The sequence below is a fragment of the Myotis brandtii genome, unplaced genomic scaffold (genome assembly GCF_000412655.1).
Source record: "Myotis brandtii unplaced genomic scaffold, ASM41265v1 scaffold782, whole genome shotgun sequence".
NCBI classification, from domain to species: domain Eukaryota; kingdom Metazoa; phylum Chordata; class Mammalia; order Chiroptera; family Vespertilionidae; genus Myotis; species Myotis brandtii.
This window is the reverse complement of record NW_005371138.1, coordinates 1,755,828-1,780,593: the sequence shown is the minus strand read 5'-3', so window position 1 is coordinate 1,780,593 and position 24,766 is coordinate 1,755,828. Positions and strand designations below refer to the sequence as shown.

General features: G+C 36.5%; 1 protein-coding gene across 1 annotated transcript in view; it reads left to right on the top strand.

Moving 5' to 3' along the window:
- The window catches only part of PIK3C2A (phosphatidylinositol-4-phosphate 3-kinase, catalytic subunit type 2 alpha), a 67,676-nt gene that overhangs the window by 14,453 nt on the left and 28,457 nt on the right, over window positions 1-24,766 (top strand). Inside the window, exons 3-12 of the mRNA XM_005883309.2 lie at window positions 3,236-3,393; window positions 5,695-5,815; window positions 6,953-7,064; window positions 8,238-8,317; window positions 8,455-8,518; window positions 16,296-16,439; window positions 18,204-18,246; window positions 18,331-18,541; window positions 20,928-21,050; window positions 22,164-22,331. Coding sequence (XP_005883371.1) covers window positions 3,236-3,393; window positions 5,695-5,815; window positions 6,953-7,064; window positions 8,238-8,317; window positions 8,455-8,518; window positions 16,296-16,439; window positions 18,204-18,246; window positions 18,331-18,541; window positions 20,928-21,050; window positions 22,164-22,331 — 1,224 coding nt within the window. The remainder of the gene's footprint in view (window positions 1-3,235; window positions 3,394-5,694; window positions 5,816-6,952; window positions 7,065-8,237; window positions 8,318-8,454; window positions 8,519-16,295; window positions 16,440-18,203; window positions 18,247-18,330; window positions 18,542-20,927; window positions 21,051-22,163; window positions 22,332-24,766) is intronic.

The following is a 24,766-nucleotide window of genomic DNA, read 5'->3' as shown; positions in this document are numbered from 1 at the left end:
TTTATTATCCATAAATGAGTGAGATCATGTGGTATTTTTCTCGTCTTCCCAGGGGCCAGCGCAGCCTCGCAGGGGCCAGCGCAGCCTCGCAGGGGCCGTCTCAGCCTCTCAGGGGCCGTCTCAGCCTCGCAGGGGCCGTCGCAGCCTCGCAGGGGGCGCTGCATCCCACGTTGGGGGTGAAGGTGCGAGTCAGAAGCTCCTCTCGCTGTCTCTCCTGCTGCTCCCTTGTGTATCGCTGATGCTGGAAGTTTCTGAGAGCAGTCTGCAAGTGCTGGACATCATACTTTAACTGGTCAATGAAGTTTGGCATTCTGTCTTTTGTTGGGCGGCTCCTTGCTGGACAAAATCTCCAGGCGTTCTTGGTGGCTGAATATCTGGTATGCTTGCTTGGATTTCGTTTTCTACTAAGTGCACAGACTGCTTGTCTGCCGTCTCCCAGCGTCCCATGTGAGACTGGATCTGGTGGACCTGCTTGTGCGTTTGTTGGTACAGTGGTTCCATGTCGCCGGCCAAGCCGGGTCCAGCTCCGGCTTCCTCTGAACCTAATTCTGCTTCTTGAGTGTGTCCCTTATTATGCAAGGAGTTGACATCTACAGTTTGTTGGGTTAGGCTGCAAAAGCGCAGGTGGTTCCTTTTGTGCCACTGGCACAGCTTGGGCAGGGATGTAAATTGAGTAGGGCGGGGTCTCCGGGAATCACCAGGGCGGAGCAAAGAGCAATGGCGTCTCCGCGACTCCTTGCCTCTCCGCGACTCCGCGTCTCTGCGTCCCCTAGTGCCAGCGAGCAGCTCCGCAAGAAAGTCACCCTCGCTCTCCCACCCGCTGCAAGGCCGTCCCGCCTCTCCCTGTAGAGGTCTGGGACCTCAGAATCCCACCCCAAACAAGCTCAGTGGATTCAAGAGTTTGTAACCCCTTCCGATTGAAAAAAACCGCATATCCAGTTGCAGCCCGCCTGGCACGCGACTCCGTACCTCTGTTCTTGGCGCCTCTGTACATCCTACTCAGTCTCAATGCTCTTCTTTCTTTCCTTTCAGTTGTAGAGCTTCCACTGGGCCAGCTTTCCCATGGTTCTGAATGATAGCTGTTTGTCTTATAGTTGGTAGTCTCGATGTTGTTGTGGGAGGCAGCACACACGGGTCTGTACCTTACGCTGCCATCTTGGTTCCTCCTTAACTGGATTTTTAAAACTCATATTTTTCACTATGCATTTAAAATAGACAATTTGGATGACTTAGTATGCAAGTTGCATTTATTAGAAATTACCTATGCCATTATATCATTATGTTTGTGTGGTTAACAATTTGGGAATAATCTTTTACTTTAGTGATTTGGAAATAATCTGTTATGTGTTCATCTAGTCCAGTGGTTCTCAACCTTCCTAATGCTGTGACCCTTTAATACAGTTCCTCATGTTGTGGTGACCCCCAATTTCATTGTTACAAATTGAACATAAAGAATAGTGACTAATCACAAAAACAATATGTAATTATATATGTGTTTTCCGATGATCTTAGGCCACCCCTGTGAAAGGGTCGTTGGACCCCCAAAGGGGTCTCGACCCACAGGTTGAGAACCTCTGATCTAATCCCTTTAATTTTCTCCAGAAGTCCTGTGTGTTTTCTATGAAACTGTTGAATGACTATTGCATTTAATTTAAGAAATTAGGCTCTCTTTGATCTGCCTTTTCTCACTACTTGAATCTTTGAGTTATTTACAAAGACTGCCAATAATCTACAATGATTTTTTGGTCAAACATTTATTTGTTTGTTTGTTTATTTTTAATCCTCACCAAAGGATATTTTTCCATTGATTTTTAGAGAGCGTGGAAGAGAGAGGGAAAGACAGAGAGAAACATTGATGTGAGAGAAACACATTGATAGGTTGCCTCCTGCATGCTCCCGGCCTGGGGAGGAGCCTGCAACCAAGGTATGTGCCCTTGACCGGAATGGAACCCAGGACCCTTTGGTCCGCAGGCCCACGCTCTATTAAAATGATTATTTTTTATTTACACACACACACACCCTGGCTTGTGTAATATGAAACCCAAAAATGAACTAAAGAAAGAATGAGTTCTTATTGTAATTTTATTTTTATTTTCTTTAGTAGAGAATGATTACAACAAATATTTCAGAGCAGTAGAAAGCAGAAGTGCGTTTTTTTTGTGTTTTTAGGCTTCACAAATGTGTGTGTCATCCTTGCACAGGGCCATGCTAATCTTCTATGTATCATTCCAGTTTTAGTACATGTGCTGCCGAAGTGAGCACTGAAATAGAGGTGCTTTTGAAACCCTGTTCTAGGAACTTCTCTTGTTCTCCTGTGACCTTGGAGATTGAAGTCAGGAGGAGATGTCCCTTGAAGAAATGAATGGCTCTTTTTTCCCCTGTGACTTAATTGTTTTAATCTCTACAGAAGCAAATAGGCAGCACTTCCAGTATTCATTTCATTTATAGCTCTGTGAAAAAAGTAGATGGGAAGATTGGAATTCATCTTCTAACCTCCAGAAAAAAAGTTAAAAAGAAGCCCCTTAGTTTAAAGAAGGCATCAAATCCTCTTTTGTCTTCTGATAACAGAAATACTGTCTGGAGATGAGCTATACACCGTGCTCGTATATTTAAATTTAAACTATATTGCTCCTCTGAATATCTATGAATGTTACGAGGACTTTTATAGGAAATTCCCTGTGTTTTAGAAATTACTTTGAGGAAATAGGCCTCATAGCACTGTAAAATCCATTTTCTATGTTGTGTGTGTGTACTTTTAAATCATTGTCTAACAACCAGAAACAATGTATAGGAAAAAGAACCTCAGAAAAAAGATGTTTTAAAAGACAACAAACCTTTTATTCCTCTGGCAGTTACAATTTAGGGCTGCATCACCTATATTATCAGTATTTGTTAAAAACGTACCATTTTGTGTAATTATATTGTGTAGCAAAAGAATCTGAAACAGAGCACCTCATTTAATGTTATGTGTCCAGTGTGTGCTCGGTTAATGTTGATAATGCTACCAAAGATATCCTGGCAGTACTTTATCTCTTTCCTTGAATTCCTTTGATTTAAAAGGCAAATTCTGGTATTTGGAGTTTTGACAGGGGTCCATTCATTGCAGTTCTCATGAACTGCTCTAGAATTGAACAAAGGCACAGAATTGAATAGCTGTAAGCATGCAAAGCCTTGTTCAGGGCTCAAATAAATGCAGCTTTAAAAAAGAATTTAATTTCTTCTTTCTTGTGAACAGATTAAAGACCAACTTTCCATATACCAATCACTGCACAAATCCAGGCTATTTGTTAAGTCCAGTCACAGTGCAAAGAAACATATGTGGAGAAAATGCTAGCGTGAAGGTCTCCATTGAAATTGAAGGATTTCAACTACCAGTTACTTTTACATGTGATGGTAAGTTTGTAGTTCCCAACCATCCTGTTTTGCTCTGATTAGAGAGGAAATGTTTAAAATGTTAATAATTTTCATTCTCTTAAGAAAACAACTCTGTTTTAAAAAATGTGTGTGTGTGAATATGGTAAAATACTTAACATTCATTAGTTATCCTTTTCAAAAAGTTGGCATTTCATTTGGATACTTTCCTGGTTAGGACCAGTGGGAAGACAGTTTACCTTTGTAACTACTATACATATTTCTCTGAAAAATACTGAGTAACTTTGGTTAGTCAGTGGCTCTTGGCCAAAGCCCAAAAACATTAGATAAAAAGGCCAATAGATAGCTAATTAAATAAAAAATCAAATTTTTTAGTTTTATGGCAAGAAGAATGCTTGTTTATAAAAAGCTGTCAGTGAAATTGAAATTCCAGTTATCTTGCTAAGCTCCTCTCTTTTAAGGCAGTGATTTTCAACCTTTTTTCATCTCATGGCATACATAAAAATGTATTTTTTACCAGTTTGCCAAAAAAAAAGTATAATTTTGATTCATTCACTCCAGATGGCTATTGTGTTGGTTTTTATTTTTTCTTAAACATTTTTATTGATTTCATAGAGGAAGGGAGAGGGAGAGAGAGATAAAAACATCAATGATGAGAGAGAATCATTGATGGACTGCCTCCTGCACGCCCCTCACTGGGGATCAAGCCTGCAACCCGACATGTGCCCTTGATTGGAATCAAACCCAGGAACCCTCAGTCCGCAGGCCGATGTTCTAGCCACTGAGCCAAACTGGCTGGGGCGTCATTTTTTAAAATGACAATTTAAGGGAAAAGAGGTCAGTGCCTCCGACTAAATAGTCAGGTATGGCATGTTTTAAAATTCTTACAGCACACCAGTTGAAAATTGCTGCTCCAAGGAGAAGATATTTCTCCTTTAGTTCTAAGCCTTCCTTCAAAATTTGATGTAGGAAATTTTTTGTTATAGTTTTAAAAACTGCTTTTATTTTCTTTTATAGTTTATTGCTTTTCACAATGTATATTATTTTAATGGGATTCCAACAGTAGAATAAGATCCTATATTTCTATAGCACTTTGGCCTAAAAATTATGCCATTTTTTTTCTTTAATGGTTATGACTAAGAATATGTCTAATATTGGATACTCTGTAGCTTTGTACTTTTAAAGGCCCTTTGAAAAAAATCTGAAACAAAAAACGTTAGCCAACTATAAACAGTCATTCTTTAGTTTCTAAAGGAAGAATTATTCTTTTTAAATATACCTCACATTTTGGTTTGAAGAAACATTTAACTCTATGCAGTAAGAGTTAATACTAAAATTGAAGAAAAAAAAGACAATAGGTCTCTTGACTGAAATAAGCATGAGTATCAATGCTTACACATGGATGATAAATGTTTTAATTTGTATCACATTTTGATTTGCTATATCAAGATCTGATTGCTTAAAAAAATTTCAAGTGCCTAATGTTTGGTTCTTCATAAATGTGCAGATTTATAATGTACATTTCTGCTAAGAAATGTAACCATATTATGGTACAAATGGTTTGTATGTTCAAATGATATATGTTACCACATATTTAACTATTCAGAAATGTAGCCATTATATTAAATAGAGGTTTTATGGCCTTTTCTGCCAAGTTGATAATTTTCATGAAGTTTTAATGTAATCAGTGTCTTCTAAATCTAGCATTGGAGCTTGAAGTATAGAAATAGGTTACTTTAAAGGTTACATTAGTTTTTAATGTGCTGTGATCTTAGTATCTAGCTGTTTCCCAGAATGATAATTGAACAATTCTTCCTACTTGTTAGATTTTTATTCTTTATCAGAAGATTTACCAGGCAAATGTCAAACATTTAAAATGGTGATTCTTTTTCTTAGTGGTGGTTTAAATTATTGTTTGCTAGATACTGCTAAGTGCCATCCTTTTTGGAAGTGTCTGTAATAGGGAGGTAACTTGCTTAGCCCTAAGATAGTAATCAGTAGCCACATGTGGTTATTGAGACTTGAAATATGATTAATTTAGTTTGAGATGTACTGAAAGTATAAAATGCACACTGGATTTTAAGAGAATATAAGATAATCAGAAATTTAAAAATCTTGATATATTAGGTTAAGTAAAACATTAAACTTAGCTTCACCTATTTCTTTTTACCTTTTTCATTGTGGCTACTAGAAAATTTTAAATTATAGATGTGACCTGCATTATATTTTATTACATAGTGCTGTCTTAGGTAATAAATACAATCTGAATAAATGTATAGAGTTAAATAAGCAAAATGAAAATGATGACTAACTCTTTTACAGTGAGTTCTACTGTAGAAATTATTATTATGCAAGCCCTTTGCTGGGTGCATGATGACTTGAATGAAGTAGATGTTGGCAGCTATGTTCTGAAAGTTTGTGGTCAAGAAGAAGTACTGCAGAAGTAAGTTTATTCATTTAACTACTGAGCAACATCATTGGAAATTCATTTTTAACAGCTTAAATTAGAAAAATTTCAAGTTCAGTTTGTAAATCAGTAATACGTTGGATCCTACTAAATTGATTAATTGTATCAAATAAACTTGTATTGAGATTTATTTTGTCTAAGAAATCATGTCTAAGATAGTGGAGGGATTTCAGAGATAATTAAGACATGGTATTTCCCTTAAAAAGTGTATATCTCAGCTCTGGCTGGGTAGCTCAGTCGGTTAGAACGTCATCCCAATATACCAAGGTTGTGGGTTCAGTCCCCTGTCAGGGCACATACAAGAGTCAATCAGTGAATGCATAAATAAATGAAACAATAAATCTATGTTTCTCTCCTCCCCCTCTCTATAATCAATAAGTTAAAAAAAATTTTTTTTAAAGTGCTTGTAGTCTCAGAAGGGAAGAGTGGTGGGCATTTGGTTGATAAGTGAATTTAATGTTTTCTTTCTGCAAAGGGTCACATCATTATAGACTCCATTTTCCTTTTGTACATGCACTACTTATACATAGTAGTCAGCTGTGATTTCTTTTTTTAAAATACATTTTTATTGATTTCAGAGATGAAGGGAGAGGGAGAGAAAGATAGAAATATCAATGATGAGAGAGAATCATCAATAGGCTGCCTCCTGCACACCCCCCACTTGGGATGGAGTTCGCAACCTGGACATGTGTCCTGACCAGGAATTGAACTGTGACCTCCTGGTTCATAGGTCAATGCTCAATCACTAAACCACACTGGCTGGGTAATAATAATAATATGATTATTATTACTGAAGTAATCATATGAACCAGGTAATTATTACCTCTGGAATTTGGTCTAGTTAGTTATATTACAGATTTCATTCTCTTAAGCTAATAAAAATGTCCTGTCCCTATTTTTCTTACTTTCTTCTTCATCTTTCTCCTTTGCTTTGATTCTTCTCATGTAGAAATACTCCTCTACTTAAATGCTCCCACTGGTTAAAAAGCTCTCTCTGTATTTTATCATTCTCTTTAGTTTCTGATGCAGATACAATTTTATATTTTACTCTCACCTCTATAATTTCTAGTTTGAAGAAAATAACATTGATGAATCATTAATATATTTTAACAGTAATCATTGCCTTGGAAGTCATGAACATATTCAAAACTGTCGAAAATGGGACACAGAGATTAAACTGCAACTTTTGACCTTAAGCGCAATGTGCCAAAATCTGGCCCGAACAGTAAGTGTTTACCTTATAACTGCATTGTATTTAGTTAAATCTGAATAATTCTGCTAATGAGCCAGTTTGCAGTTTGCATATTTTCCAAGATTTATGGGTTTGTCTGGAAATGATGAACTCTGTATCTCAACAGTAGTCTTTTCAGCAGATGTGTGAGATTTTTAATCATGAAGGTGTAGTAGCATACTACTCAGAGCTGGGGACCTTTATGAAAATCAAAGTGGAGAGATTAAACATTTGATTTGTAATTGTTTTACACAAGGATGAAAACATTAGGGTCCAGCCAAGGAGAAATGAGGAAGAGGGAAAGATTTTGAATACTAAATGTGGTTTGAGGGGAAAAAAAGATCCATATTGACCTTTGCAGCAAACAGAAAAATACATTATTTTTCACCAAATAAAAACTAATTTTGTGTTTTAAAATACAGTACTTTCTTTGGAGCTTTAAGCAAAATAGCATGCAGAAAATGAGGCCATTTATTACTGTATATACTCTTGATGAATTTTAATGTCTAAGGAGAATTATTCATTTGGTAGAATTTGGGGTGGGAAAATATCAGTCATTTCTACTTTCTCTTCTTTATTTTCTTAAATTCTACTGTTGTGTTAGGTTAGAATTTATTAATTGGGTGGAAACTATTTCACAAAATTCAGTACATTTTAGCAATCATTAGTAACTTCTCTTTTCAGTTTCTTAAGGAATGATATTCTTGAGTAAATTTGCGTAGTAAGGATTTATGGTAGGAGAGACTAGTATTTCATTTATTGGGGGTAAGGTGGAGGGAAACTTGATAATCAGTAGAAAGAAAATGCAGAAATTCAAATGATCTCTTCCCCGTCTGGCTCTCACTCTACCTTCATTTGGCTGTCAGCCATCTTTAAAAGTATTTTTAGCTTCCTAGTCTCTGTATAGAACAGACATAGTTTTTGCTTTGGATCTATTTATATATGAAAAATTAGACTTAAAAGAATTTATGTTTATCCATTTAAAATATGTTTTAGGATATTGATTCACTGTTTTGGAGTCAATTATAAATAATATTTTAGCCTCAGTTCTGAAAAATCACTTTAGTTTCAAGAACAGTATATTCAACCATACTTAATTTGGCAATAGAAAGACCAAAGAATGGATTTGATTTTTTGGTAAACATTTGTGTATATATGTTTGTTTAGGCAGAAGATGATGAAACACCTGTGGATTTAAACAAACATCTGCATCAAATAGAAAAACCTTATAAAGAAGTCATGACAAGGTGTGGCATCTAAAGCATTAATTGCAGGTTTTCAAACTTTGCTTTTGGATGTGAATACATTGATTTTTGGTAAATGACACAGTCATTTTTGTATATAGTTTCCTTCAGCCACAATAACTAGCTGTCCTTTATTTCAGACACCCTATTGAAGAACTTTTAGATTCTTATCACAACCAAGTGGAGCTGGCTCTTCGAATTGAAGTACGTCTTAATTCACAGTTTGGCATGGTGACTTAAAGATTCTTGTCTCTGTCCTCTTTTAAATACTAGTGTTGGCTTTGGATAAAATGTTTATAAAGGGCTACTTAAACTATACTCTTGATGTTGATGTTTGATGACTTGTTTTCTGACCCATCTGATTAACGAAAGTTGTTAGTAATGCTGAGTCAACATGTCTATTCTCACTTCAGCTTTATTACTAAGAGGAACCTTCAGTTCAATTCAAATCATTTATTGAGTGCTTACTATATGCTAATTATTGGAGTTATGAAAATGAAAGACCTAGTCCCCATCTACCAGGGATTTGAAACTAGTAATGGGGGATGTAAACAAAATTGTAATATTAAATGTAAAATAGAGGTATGCATTGGGGTTCTTTGGGAGATCAGAGAAGGACACGTCTCTCTACTTAAGGGTAAGTGTGAAAGTGAAGGTTGAGAGATGACATTGGAGAAAGCTAGACATAAGTTACCACCTTATAATGTATGCTAAAGAGTTTTATTTTATCCTCTAGATCAGGGGGCCATATCTCGTCCACTTACTATTCTTGTAAATAAAATTTTTTTTGGAACACAGCCATAGCCATTTGTTTATATAATTTTCTATGCTTTCATCTGTGCTTGAATACTAGAGTTGAGTAGTTAGGACAGAGTCTATATGTCTTGCAAAGCCTAAACTGTTTACTTTGCCATTTTACAGAAAAAGTTTGCTAATCCCTGCTCTAGCTATTTATGGTATTTTTAGCTGAGAATAGGAAGTGGGGTGGGGTGGGATGTGGTATGTGACATGGTTAGTCCTGAGCTCTGAAATCACTTGGGCTATACTGTGGAGATTAGATTTAGGGTTGGCAAACTTGCTATAGTAGTATAGGAATGCTACTTAGGAAGGTTTTGTTTGTATAGTACAGTAGGTCCTCGGGTTACGGGAGATCTGTTCCTGTGGCGCGATGTAACGCGATTTTCGCCGTCAGTTGGAACCCACCTATATAAGCACCTACGTCACTCACATGGAGCACATACACAGCAGTAATGAAGTGAAACAGTAAAAAAAATTTAAAAGAAAGGTAACAATTCCTGACCTTTACTTGTGGTAAATAAATAATAAAAAACATAAAACACATATGTACATACGTTGAAATGATGGAACTTTTTTTTTTTTAATAAATGGAGAGGGCGATGTAACCACGAAACGACGTACGTTGAGTTCCAACATAACCCGAGGATTACCTGTAGTCCAAATGAAAGATAATGACTATGGTGAAGGTTGAAAAGGAAGGAACTAATTAATAATACTTAGGAGATAAAATTGGTAAGCTTTTTTTAAAATATATTTTTATTGATTTAAAGGGAGAGGGAGAGATAGAAATATCAATGATGAGAGAGAATCATTGATCAGCTGCCTCCTGCATGCCCCTCACTGGGGATCAAGCCTGCAACCTGGGCATGTGCCCTTGACCAGAATGGAACCTGAGACCCTTCAGTATGCAGACCAACGCTCTATCCACTGAGCAAAACCAGCTAGGGGCGGTAAGGTTTTGACAGGTAATGAGATGTAAGAAGAAGAAATAGTGTCGGTTAACTTCCATATTTCTAGCTACTAGTACATTCTTATCAGTATACTAGAGGCCTGATGCACGAAATTTATGCAAGAGTAGGCCCTTCCCCTGGCTGCCGGCACTGGCTTCCCTCTGGCACCCTGGACCCGGGCTTCCCTTGCAGCCCCGGCTTCGTCTGGAAGGTTGTCTGGAAGGACATCCAGTCTAATTAGCATATTATGCTTTTATTATTATAGATACACATCTTCATTTATTCAATAAATGTTTATTGAGTATCTCCTCATTGCAAAGCACTGTTGTAGGTGCTAAGGATATGGGAGTGAACAAAAGAAACTGTAATCCCTGCCCTTTAATTCTCATTGGAGGAGACAGACAATAAAATATACTAACAAAGTATATGTGATATCAGGTGGTAAGTGATACAGAGAAAAATAAAGGAGGAGAGTAATGTTGCAATTTCAAATAAGGTAATCAGAGAAGGCCTCATTGAGAAGATGATTTGCGTAAAGATCTTAAAGAGTAGAGAAAGAAATTACTGGTTATCTGGGAGAGGAGTGTTTTTGGTATATTTAAGGTCCATCAGGTCTTTATAGCTGGAATAGAATGAGAGAGGAAGGCAAGAGTGGAAACAAATCAATTAAGAAAATGTTTTGCTAGCCTCAGGAGAGATGATGATTGCTTGGACCAGGGTGATTATAGTAGAAGTGGTAAGAAGGGGTTGAATTCTGTGATATATTTTGAAGTTTATGCTAGGATGGTTTACCCATAAGTTGGATGAGGAACATAAGAGAGAGAGGAAGAGGGGAAGGGAGGGAGGTTGAAAGAAGAGAGAGTGCACTCACGAGCGAGCATTTGGAACTTTGGAATTGCCTTTTAGTGAGATGTTGAAAATTGTAAGAAGAGCAGGTTTGGGCAAAAGATCTGGTACTCAGTTTTGGACATTATGTTTGATATGACTATTATTCATCTAAATAGTGATGTTGAATAGACAGTAGGATATAAATCTGGAATTTAATGGAGGAGATCCAGGCTGGAGATGATGATAACTTGGAAATCATCAGACTATAAGTGGTCTTTTTCAGCCATAAGACTGGATGAGATGATCATTGCAGGTAGAGGGAAAAAATAAATTAAAAAAAAGATATAGGACTGAGTCCTGGATATCTCTCCCATCTTGAATAAAAAGTCCACATTTCCCTGCAGCAGCCACCCCACTTCTCTATTCTCCTTGCAACAGAACTCTTGAAACTTAGTCTGTTTTGCTGCTTTCACTTCCTCTCTTCCCATTCTCTTATGAACCCTCTCCAGTGAAGCTTTCAATGTCAGCACTTCCCCAAAAGTGCACTTATTAGTCTTTATTTTTCTCAAATTTTCTATAGTGTTTGATGGAGTTTATTGTTTCTTCCTTCTTAAAATACTCACATGGCCTCTGTGATATCACTTTCTTGGTCTCCTACTTCCAGTGTCTGCTCTGTTCGCACTCTTACCTGTGGCTTCCTCCTGATCTCTTTATCTTCCTGACCTTTAAACATTAGAATGCCTCAGAGCTCATTCTAGCTCCTCCTCTCTTCTCTCTGTATCACATCCTGGGTGATCTCACTTAATCTCATGTCTTTAAATATCCTCCATGCTCACGGTTCAAATTTATATCTCCAGACTTAACCTCTTCCCTCAACTCCAAATTCAAATATTTATTACTTGACATCTCAAATTTAAGATTTAAATATCCTTCATATTTATTTATCACAATCCCCCTTCTTAATAAATGGCAACTCTGTCCTTTTATTTGCTCACACCAAAATCTTGGAATCATATTTGATTTCTCAAGAAAAGGATCTAGCCGAAACCGGTTTGGCTCAGTGGATAGAGCGTCGGCCTTCGGACTGAGGGGTCCCGGGTTCGATTCCGGTCAGGGGCATGTACCTGGGTTGTGGGCACATCCCCAGTAGGAGATGTGCAGGAGGCAGCTGATCGATGTTTCTCTCTCATCGATGTTTCTAACTCTCTATCTCTCTCCCTTCCTCTCGGTAAAAAAATCAATAAAATATATTAAAAAAAAAGAAAAGGATCTTTCACATCCCACATGCACCTAATTCCTGCCTTTTCTACCTTCAAAATATTAAGAATAACCACTTTTTATCACTATCAAAACTACAGTCCTTGTCAATTATGATAGTTATAATAGTTTCTTTACTGTTCTCTTAGCTTCTACCTTTGTATAGCCTATCTGCCACAGGCAACCAAAATGATAGTTTAAACAATAAGTCATGCCCTGACTGGTGTGGCTCAGTTGGTTGGAGTATCGTCCTGGGCACCAGAAGGACATGGATTTGATGCCCAGTCACGGCAATAAATAAACAAACAAATAAATAAATAAATAAATATAGGTTACTAGATCAATGTGGTATCTTGGATTGTATCCTGGAAGAGGAAAAGGAAATCAGTGAAAAAACTGGTGAAATCAGTATAAAGTCTATAGTTTAGTTAATAGTAATGTAACCAGTGTTAATGTCTTAATTTTGACAAATGTAACATGGATATATAAGAAGTTAAACTAGCTTCCTTTAATGCTATACAATTTTTGCAGCTTTTCTATAAATATAAAATTATTATAAAATAAAAAATTTATTTTAAAAATTAAAAATAAGCACAGGAAACAAATGTAAAATAAAAGAAAATGAAAGCTAACAGATGGTTATTTGAAAAGGTTAATACAATGTATAAACCTTTTAAAAAATGTTAAATTGTGCCACTCTTTTGCTCAAAAATTTGTTTGCTATCTCAGTAAAATTCAAAGCCCTAATTGTGGCTTCTATGCATTCTGACCCACTACCTCTCTGATCTGGCCTCCTACCCCTTTTCTCCTTTGTTTTGGTTGATCTGCAGGTGTGCTCCCCAACTGGGCCCCTTATGCTTATTCCCGCCCCCCCTTTTTTTTTTGGTTAATCCTCACCTGAGGATATTTTCCCATTGATTTTTAGAGAGTGTGGAAGGGAATAAGGGAGGAGGGCAGAGAGGAACATTGATGTGAGAGAGGTACATGGATTGGTTGCCTCCTACACATGCCCCAACCAGGGCTGGGGGATTGAACCTGCAACCCAGGTATGTGCCCTTGATGGGAATCGAACCCAAGACCCTTCTGTGTGCAAGCCAATGTGCTAATCATTGAGCAACATTGGCCAGGGCTACTTCCCATATTTTTTATAGCTTTATTGAGATAGAATTTATATACCATAAAATTTACCCATTGGATGTGTACAATTCAGTGATTCTTTTAGTAAATGAAAAGAGTTGTATAATTATTACCACAATCCAGTTTTAGAACATTTTCATTACTCCCAAAAGGTTTCCATGTGCTACTTTGCAGTCTTCCCCATTCCCTTCCCCAAACAACTACTGTTCTGGTTTCTGTTTCAATATATTTGCCTTTAATGGAGATTTCATGTGAATGGAATCATACACTATGTAATCTTTTATATCTGATTTATTTCTCATACCATACTACTTTTAAGCTCTACCCATGTTGTAGTATAAAAGTTGTAGGATGTATCTATAGTTTGTTTCTTTTTTTATTCTAATTTTTAAATGTTTTTTTAATGATTTCCAGAGGAAGGGAGAGGGAGAGAGAAATAGAAACATCAACAATGAGAGAGAATCATTGATCAGCTGCCTCCTGCATGCCCCACACTAGGGATCAAGCCTGCAACCCAGGCATGTGCCCTAACTGGGAATCGAACTGTGACCTCCTGGTTCATAGGTTGACGCTCAACCACTGAGTCACACCAGCCAGGCAAAAATTGGAGACTCTTGAATCTGTATGGTTGTAAGATTTTTGTTAGAAGCTGTCTGGTAGAAGAAGCAGAGAAGTTTCAGAGCTCAAATAACATGCTTTGTCAGAATGAGGGTGCGAGGGCTAGAAGCAAAGGAGATTGTGATCAGAGTATGACATTGTAGGTGAGATTTTGATAGGGTGCAGTTTTGGGGTTGAAGATATTGTGAGTTTTCCACACAGACATTTATGTAACTGACGGTTATTATAGGACAGTGGTCGGCAAACTCATTTGTCAACAGAGCCAAATATCAACAGTACAACGATTGAAATTTCTTTTGAGAGCCATATTTTTTAAACTTAAACTATATAGGTAGATACATTGTTATTAACTTAATTAGGGTACTCCTAAGGCTTAGGAAGAGCCACACTCAAGGGGCCAAAGAGCCGCATATGGCTCTCGAGCCGCAGTTTGCCAACCACGGTTATAGGATATAGGGTGGAATAGAAAGTCAGACAAATATTTAGAGCAAAAATGTGGCATGCAGTGGGGGAAGTGACCACATGTCAGTGGCAAGGCAGATCACTCAGTCAGGGGCCAACTCAGGAGACAGAAATTTTATAATTATTTGAACAGGGAAATTTAGTAAAAGGTAGTTAATTACTACAGCGGGTTAAAGAGGACTTTAAGGCAGGAGTTTGCATATCATTGGCATGCCAGATCTAGCCTGTCGCATGTTTTTATAAAGTTTTATTGGAAAATATTCATGCTCATTCATTTATGAATTATCCATGTCAACTGTAATGCCCTAATAGCAGAATTGAATTGTGACAGAGACTGTGTGGCCCACTAAGCCTAAAACATTTACTATCTGGCCTTAGAAAAATGTTTGTGAACCCTGGTCGAAGGGATCCAGAAGTAATAGGTGCAAAAAGAGCAGCTATCACCTCTAGATTGAGGAACAGTGGGTAGTGAAAGAACTCGTAAGAACTTATGATAGAGCCTCTCCCCCACCTTATAATTTATGGCTGTCACAGGAACACACAGGTTGCCTATGGCAAAGAAACTTGCCAGAGTTGTCAGGTTGGGAGAACATGGCCTGAGGGTGCCTGGTCTTTGAGGATCACTAGGCTACCACCCTGAATTTAAAAAGGACTGGAACCCTGATGAGAGTTACCTTCATGCTGCTAGCCTTCGAGTGTCCCTTTGGTGCCCTCTATTGACAAATCCTAACATTGTTCCAGTTGGCAAAAGAAATGTTTATATAGGGTCTGTCTAGCTCCAGTATCACAAAGTAGACCATAGAAGAATGGATTTGAAACTGATACATAACAATTTGATCATTGGCACATAAAAAATGATGAAGGATAGTATAGGAAAATGGCATGAGCCTCAAAACTGAAAAGGTTTTGCATGAAGGTGGAGGAGTAAAAGTAAGCAGAAATATAAGTAAGTAAAAATAGGGAGCTAGATAATAGACCTTCAGCCCCTGAGGACTGCCAGGTAATTGAATATTTGAGAAAATGAGGTGGCTTCATTTAAGCATGAAGGTGAAGGGAACATTCAGTTTATGGTAGCCAAGCTTCAAGAGTGGAAAATTTTAAATTTTTAACGGATTGTACAGTACTGAGTTTCAGCCCATTCTTACAGTACTTGGCATGTAAGTTTGGCATAAATGTTTGATGAATTAATACATTATATAAGAATGTTTTTAATGAGGTAATGTACTTTAAAACAATGATGGAGTGGAGACATATTTTTAAATCATTAACATCAGGTAAATGATTTTATTACATATTTGTACATATGCTTTTGAATCATGGTGAATAAACTGTACTTGAATAGTTCATAGGGATTGTCCTCAAGGAAGTTTTTTCTTCTAACAGAATTTTTAAAATGATGGTTGTATAAATGCAAATGATGCTTAAAAAATGGCTAATTTCTAGTAACTGTTGTCCAATGTTATTAATATGTAACTAACCTGTAAAGAACTTGGTTTTTTTATACCAAATTTTCATAGGATGGAGAGAAGGGTTAATTTTTTTTAATGTGGAAATTATTCCCAATGAAAATAAAAAAAGATAACTGGGGTTTTTTTTAGAGATTTAGTAATTTGTTAGTAATTTATTGCTATTATTTCTGATTCTAATATGAAACTAATGGTATTTGCATATAAATAATTGTTAGGCAAAGTGAAAATTAACCAAGCCTGCTTTTTTCTACTTTAAAATGAACTATAACTTATATTGAAATAACTATATTGAAACAGCATAACTATATTGAAATGCTGTTTTTTTTCTTTTCTTTTTCACCACAAAAGAGTAAAGAATATCTGTTCTTAGGTACATCAGAAATGTCTAGTTTCTGACTTCATGTCTGAAATTGATCCTTTAAATTCCACATACTTATGTTTATTTTACTTTTTTTTTTAAAGAACCAGCACCGAGCAGTAGATCAAGTAATTAGAGCCGTAAGAAAAATCTGTAGTGCTTTAGATGGTGTAGAGACTCCTGCCATTACAGAATCAGTAAAGAAGCTAAAGAGAGCAGTTAATCTTCCAAGGAGTAAAAGCGCTGATGTGAGTATTTTTTAGTAATTAGCATTTTATTGCATGCAGATATGTTGTACTTAAGTGACCATCTATTGCTTATACTGGCAGCTTTTTGCTTCTCCTGGACAAAATGTTATTTTAATTTTGGCTTTACTCTTTTTTGTGGGGTTTTTTTGTTTTGTTTTGTTTTTTGTTGTTAATCCTCATTTTTTCCATTGAATTTTTATTTTGAGAGAGAGAGAGAAATATGAGAGACACATCGATCAGTTGCCTCCCACACACGCCCCGCCAGTGGCCAGAGATCAAACCCATAACCCAAGTACGTGTCCTTGACTGGGACTTGAACCCGAGACTCTTTGGTGCACAGGCCGACACTCTAACCACTGAGCACACTGGCCAGGGCTTTGCTTTAAACTTGAGTTGATTGGGTGACTTACCTGGTAAGGTAGGGAATTCCTAAGAGGAGATGGGCTGCCTTGGAAGTTTTGTGAGAGTTGACATTGAATAGGTGGATGCCAAACTGTGAACCTTTTTTATGTAGAGTAGGAACTCTGGCATAAATGATTTGGTTGGCATGAAGGACTGAGATGATAGTAGGTACCATTTCTCCCTTTGGGTGGAGTGTTCATGACTGCCAATAGGGGAAGTCCTATTTTGGAGTTGAGAAGACCCAAATGCCTTAGTAATAGTGACTTACTGCCTCAGTGGAAACCAGGTTAGGAGCCCTCTTTTGATAGGATACCTTTGCTTTTAGTAAAAGCTCTCCCCAGGCTCTTTTTTTCATAGGGATGTTCATAGCTTTTACTGGAAGGATGAGAGAAAGTGGATTGAAAGACACAATAAGTTATGTTGATAGTTAAAAAGTTATGTTGATAGTATGCCCCTCAACAGATATCTAGGAGATAGCTCAATCCATTTATTCTCAGAGAGCCTGTCCATATGGTATACAGAAATTTGTGCTTGTTTTAAAATTTTTTTAAATATACATGAAATCACTTGGAGGTGATCAACTACCATGGTCCTAATGTTTGAGGTTTCTGTTCATTAATGAATAAAGGAGCAAAGAATATGAGGAGAGCTCAATTTAAATAATTATAAGAGCTATTTTGAGACACAAAATTGTAATAGAGTTCTAGTTTCTTTTTTATATTTTTAAAATATATACTTTTATTCATTTCAGAGAGGAAGGGAGAGGGAGAGAGATAGAAACATCAATGATAAGAGAGAATCACTGATTGTTGGCCTCCAGCATGCCCCCCACTGGGGATCGAGCCCGAAACCTGGGCATGTGCCCTGACTGGGAATCAAACTGTGACCTCCTTGTTCATTGGTTGGATGCTCAACCACTGAGCCACGCTGGCCAAGCGAATTCTAGTTTCTTTAAGGCTATTCTTATCATGCTAATAATAGAGCAACTAATGGAAAATAAAATACTGTATTAGAATATTTATCACTTTGGGTTTCAAATCTTAATTTAGTTTAATGAGGCAGATTTTGTTGAGTTTATATATTTTGCAGTAATTTTCAGTTACTCTATGAATTTATTTTTTATTGAATTTATTGGGGTGACATTGGTTAATAAAATTATACTATGATTTTCCTGATATCAAAAATTATCTGTTATTTGGTTGGGAGATTTTATTTTTTTGATTTATTCTGCAGACATTTTTGGGAGGTTTCCCCTGGGAAAGGTTTCTTTGATATAGCATTTAATTAATGTATTGAAGTGAAAGGTAAACATTTTATGTTATGTCATAGGCAATTGTTTTACTAATTTGTATGTGTATGCAGGTGACTTCTGGAAAGGGAGACCCTAACAAGAGTTCAACTAGGGGTATGTATGTCTTTAAGTTCTTTAAATTTTAGCAATAATTGTTGCTTTTTCAGAGAATTATATTAATAATTTCTTTACATCTAGGCTCACTAAATCCTGAAAATCCTGTTCAAGTAAGCATGGACCAATTAACTGCAGCAATTTATGATCTTCTGAGACTCCATGGAAATTCTGGTAGGAGTTCTTTGGACTGTGCTCAAAGTAACAGGAACATCAAGGAAGCATGTACCGCAACAGAACAGCTCCAGTTTACTATTTTTGCTGCACATGGAATTTCAAGTAACTGGGTATCAAAGTAAGTAACTGTTTAAAAGAATATATGTACAAAGACCTAGAAATTATTCTAGTCGTAAAATGTCAGCATCCACTGTCATCTTGGTATTTACATGGATGAAAAAAGAACCACCAGATACCTTTGTGGATTTTATAAAAATTACAGGGATTTTTGAAGCTGTTCCAGTAAAAAATATCACTCCCGCTTCATGAAAAAAAGGCAAGAAAATGTTTAAACTTACTAGGGCAAATGTTGAGGAATAAATTGGTCTAATTTATGACTGGTATTCTTTTGCCTTTAACCAGGGTAATTTGGAACAGTATAATGGGACTAGACTTTATCCCCTTTTATTCTTTTTAGTAGTTTATTGATTGCTAGACTTTGATGTCTGCAAGAGCAGATTTCTTCAAATTTTTTATTTTTATCTTACTTGAGGACATACTCATTGATTTTTAGAAGGAAGGGAAAGGGGAAAGGGAGGGGGGCTACATCGATGTGAGAGAGAAACATCAATGGGTTGCCTCCTGTACATGCCCCAACTGCAGATCGAGCCTGCAACCTAGGTGTGTGCCCTCACCGGGAATGGGACTCCAGACCTTTCAGTATGTGGGATGATACTCCAGTTAATTGAGCCACACTGGCCAGGGCTCTTCTATAATTTTTAATTTAGGTTTTCCCTTTCTGATTTTTTGTCAATGCCATCAAGTTTGCCAACTTCAATTTATTTGCAAATGACTAATATAAACTGAAAAGTCTGAACTGAATATTTAAAATGAAATTGTTTCATAATAGCTTAATGCTATAAAATAAGGTAAAGCCTAGTAAAGAGATACCAAACATAAATTCTGCTTAAATTGAGCTTTATATAAAATTTAAAAATGAAATGTAAAAAAATAACATAATAAGTTGAATGTGGTGTATTAATTCATTCAAGAAATATTTACTGAGCGCCATCTGTGGGCAGTGTTCTTCGTGCTACTAGAGATGCAGCAGTAAAAAGGCAGGAAAAATCTGCCCTCCTGGAACTTGCATTTAAACAAGTACTGACATGGCTGGGTAGCTCAGTTGGTTAGAGCATTGTCCCGATATGCCAAGGTTTCGGGTTTGATCCCCAGTCAGGGCACATACAAGAATTAACCAATGAATGCATAAATAAATGAAACAGTAAATCAGTGTTTCTCTCTCTCAAAATCAATCAATAAAATAAATACTTAAAAAATAAATAAATGGATACTACTGCTGTCTGAAGGTATTTCATTCTTTTAACTAGTTACAGGGATAATACCCTCCATAGCTTCCATACACACACAAATAAATTTAGAGACACTATTAATAGAAGACAATACAGAAAACTACAGTGATAGTTAAGATAGAAATGAAGTTAATAAAATGCTGAAATAAAGAGGGACAAGTGGTATGAGGTTGAGAAAAGCAATCAAATCATTAGCTAGTGGTGTTTTGTGAACCAATGAGATTAAATTTAAAAAAATATTTATAGCCCTGACCAGTGTGGCTCAGTTGACTGAGCATTGTCCCATGCACCAAGAGGTCACTGGTTCAATTCCTGGTCAGGGCACATGCCTGGGTTGTGAGCTCGATCCCCAGTAGGGGATATGCAGGAAGTAGCCAATCAATGTTTCTCTCTCATCGATGTTTCTCTCTTCCTCTCTCTCTCTCTCCCTCTCTCTATAAAATCAATAAAAACATATCTTTAAAATGTTATATTTATAATATATTATGTATATTAACAAAATGGTTAATGTGTAAGCCTACCAGTAAGTTAGAATACTAGTGCAGTAGTTTTATTGAACCTAAGACTTCTGTTCTACAAGATTGCCTGATTGTATGTAATCAGCTACTTGTGGCAATTAGGAGCTAAATTGTTGCTATGTAATTCGAGAATATAACAGCATCTGTCCCCATTGATGGAAGCCTCCTAATAAAGACTGACTCAATGCAAATCAGGCTAATGCACTATTCATATGCTTAACTGACTCTATTTCAGTGCCTTAGCAAAGGAAAATGGCACCTAGGGATGATCATGTTTGTACTCTGTCTTCCTAGAATCTAGAAATGAAGAATTGCTCAGTGTCATTCAACTAAAATCTAAAGCTTATAACTGGACACAAAATTTAGATAAATTCTCCAGCTGGTATCATTTTGCCCCCTTAGACTGGTAGCTAGGAATACATGTTCCCTTCTGTATACCCTTTGCTATGCCTCTCTCTATTTAACAGAATTTGTAGTAGTTAAATTTCAGATTTTTTTATAAGTTCAAATGAATGATGACCAAATTATTTTAGATAATAGTCATTTTTAGGAAGGATGGCTAATGATATATATTTGTATTAGTTAACTAATCTGTATTATCAAATACAATGAAATTAAACTCTTTTTTCCCCCTCAGTTATGAAAAATACTACTTGGTATGTTCCCTGTCTCACAATGGAAAAGACCTTTTTAAACCTATTCAATCAAAGAAGGTTGGCACTTATAAGAATTTCTTCTATCTTATTAAATGGGATGAACTGTAAGTGAAATTTCTGGCTTTTTATGTTTTTTTAGTATAACCTGTTTACCTTTTATCCATGTATGAATCCTAGTTTTTATTTTATTTCAATTTTCATTAAAATCTATAAAATGCTTACTGACATCTTAAAGTCTCTTCTAGATATGATTCTATAGAACAGACTGAAATTCTGATTTCAAAAATCTGCAATACTCTTTTAAATCTACATGGTGTTAAATTGCAGAAATACGCCATTCTTCCTAGACTTTGTCAAGTTAAAAGTACTATAAATTTATGAGTAATTCTAGAAAGGTGGTATGTTATAACATTGTTTAGTTTGGTATTTATTCTATAACACTGTATATGAAGCCTTGTTTTTGGTTAACAGATAAAATGAAATTATCTTGAGTCCATGTACAAGATGATATTTGCACTGTTAATATTTTTTAAATATTGTTTAGGGAAATGCTTTTCAGTACTTAGGCAGATAGGCCATTGCAGAGCTTTTTATTTTTTATTCTGCATTTATTAAATGTTTTCCTATTCTCTTATTTTTTTTAATTATAAAAATAACACATGTCTGTGAAACTAATCCTATAAAACAAAATGCATATAGGTGAAAAGTGTCACTTTCTTTTCAACACTTAACCATCTCACGGCTCCTCAAGGTGACTACAACTGACCTTATGTGTCCTTTTAGACAAAAAAAACAAAACAAAACAAAAAAAAAAAACACCAAAAATATTGGTAAACATATACATATGTCTGTTTGTGTACATAGGTGCACACATATATCCTGAATCAGAAATACTCATAAATATTTATCTACTTTTTCCTAAAGGAAATAAAAATGACTATTATTTTGCCTAGAAATTAGCATTGCAAGTCTTGAGTAAAGGTGCTAACAAATTTTTGAAGAAATAAATGCTATATATTTGAAATTTTAATAAAATTTTTTTAAGCTTTTCAATAGTATGTGTTAGCCCAGCTTGCTACTTAAGTAAAGGAGACTCAGGATTAAAGATTATTTGATACATCAAATAAAATAACTAAAATTATCATTTTCATTAAAGAGTTAATCTTCATGTTTGACCTAATTTGTTTTTTCTATTAATACTTTTTTCCTCCCCATAGAATTATTTTTCCCATCCAGATATCACAATTGCCATTAGAATCACTTCTTCACCTTACTCTTTTTGGAATTTTAAATCAGAGCAGTGGAAGTTCCCCTGATTCTAATAAGCAGAGAAAGGGGCCAGAAGCTTTGGGCAAAGTTTCTTTACCTCTTTTTGATTTTAAACGGTAAGTGTTACTGAGTTGTGATGGTGAGTTATGTGGACACATCTGCAGTCTCAAAATTGACTAGAGAACAGGGTGGGGAATTATGACAAACATGAGATAATGAGCTGCCTCAAATTTTTCAATAAAAGGAATGTCAGATCAGAGGAAACCAAAGTTATTCTACTATGGTTTGATCATATCTATATGGGTATTCAAAGGAGTGTTTGTCACTCATTGTTTAGGAGAAAATCGGCAGTCAGTTCACTGTCATTTTGTGCAAACACTGTATTGTTAACATAATATTTGTGGTCTTTTAGATATCCTTGATATTACAAAAACAATTCCACTTTCCTCTTCTCATCCCTATCCCATACTTGTCAAAATTTCAGGGAGTTTACTACTGAACATTATTCCCATCTCTTTCCCTGTCCACCTGACTGATCTATCCTTACTGCTATGGGCCCCTGGCCTTTAATCACCAAAGGTTCTACATGGGTACAAAAACTTAGAGGAAAGGAATTCCTTGAAAGCTTTGTGTCTACCAACAGTCAGTAGGAATAGTGTAATCGACCTGACTTTTCAGCTGACAATTTTAATTATGTTTTAAGTAACAATATGTTTCATGAGATCATCGAGAGTCTTCCGAAATGAAAAAAATCAATTAAATGAAGTTTGAGATATGTTTCATACAATACATGGTAAAATTTTGGAGAGCGATAATGCATGTTAGCATATTAAAGCAGTAAGCAAATGGCATTAAGTTTGAGACTTTGCCAAGCAGTGTAATCAATCTGGGTAGTGTTAGTACTTAATGTTAAAAAAAGACTCAGAAATTAAAAGGAAAGATGATTTTACGTTAATGCATACACCGAAACAAAGTGTCAGTTATTTAGTTCAGTTAATGTGCTATAGTATGGTAATCAAAAATCCTGGTCTTGAAATTATTTTTAAATAATTTATATTAAGGTGCAACTTGCATACAACCTGATGAAGTCATGGAAGCCAAGTGACTTAGAGGCATTTCGGTCAGCCTCAATAACAAATGAGTTCTTAACTCATATTTTAAATAAACAGAATCAAGCATTTAACTTGCCTTTCCTTTACAGTTATATCTCAGGGTTACAAGATAATTGATGTGAGAATATGCTTTATAGAAACATTTCAGCTAATCATTGCAGAGGGAATGGTAGAATATCACAATTTTGCAACTCTTACTGAAATAATTTAGGTCAGGGTTAGATTTAGGTCAGTGTCGGCACTATTGATATTTTGGGCCAGATAATTGTTGTTGTGGGAGATTGTCCTGTGTATGTAGGATGTTTGGCAGCATCCTTGGCTTCTGCCCACTAGATGCCAGTAGCACCCCATTTGCCAACTGAAAATGTCTTCAGACATTGCCAAATGTATACTGGGGACAAAAATCACTCTTGGTTGAGAACCATTGATTTAAGTAGTGATTATGAATGCCTGCTTAAAACCACTAAGTGATTACCTTTTCTGGAACTTTATAATGGATGATTTAGATTGAAAGCATCTAAATAAACTGATTATATTAACCCCACAGAAAGAAAAATAAATCAAGCATGTGTGCCTCTATAGTTGAGGCAATAGGAAGTAGCATACAATACCATCTAGAGTATTAAGTATTCTTGCCAGATAACTACACATGAATCAGGTCAAGCCTCTCTAGATCTAACTACTACTTACATCAATGTGAGAGAGACACTTCGATTGGTTGCCTCCTGCTCACACCCCAACCAGGCCGGGAATCGAACCCTCAACCCCTTGGTCTGTGAGCCAGTGCTCTAACCACTGAGCTAAGGCCAGGGCTACTACTTTACTACAGAAAATATAGGAGATAAAGGAACATGGTAAATGACCAGAGTAATGCAATTAGTAAAATCCAGGATAAGTAAAATTCTCAGAACAAAAGACCTAGTTTCTTCAACAAACAGCAGGAGGGGAAAAGACAGAAAGAATGTATAGATTAAAACAAGAATTGGCAAACTTTATGTAAAGGGGACCAGATAGAAGTAATTTAGGCTTTGCAGGTCATGTGGTCTCTGTCACAAAGGCAAAAGCAGTGATAGACAGTATGTAAGTGAATGTGTGGCTTTGTTATAAATTAGAAGCCCGGTGCACGAAATTTGTGCACGGGGTAGGGAGGGGGTTCCCTCAGCCCAGCCTGCACCCTCTCCAATCCAGGAACCCTCGGTGGATGTCCAGTCGGACATCCCTCTCGCAATCTGGGACTGCTGGCTCCTAACTGCTTGCCTGCCTGCCTGCCTGCCTGATCACCCCTAACCACCTCTGCCTGCCGACCTGATTACCCCTAACAGCCTCTGCCTGCTGGCCTGATTGTCCCTAACTGCCCTCCCCTGCTGGCCTGATCACCCCCTAACTGCTCTCTCCTGCTGGCCTGATCGCCCCTAACCACCTCTGCCTGCCGACCTGAT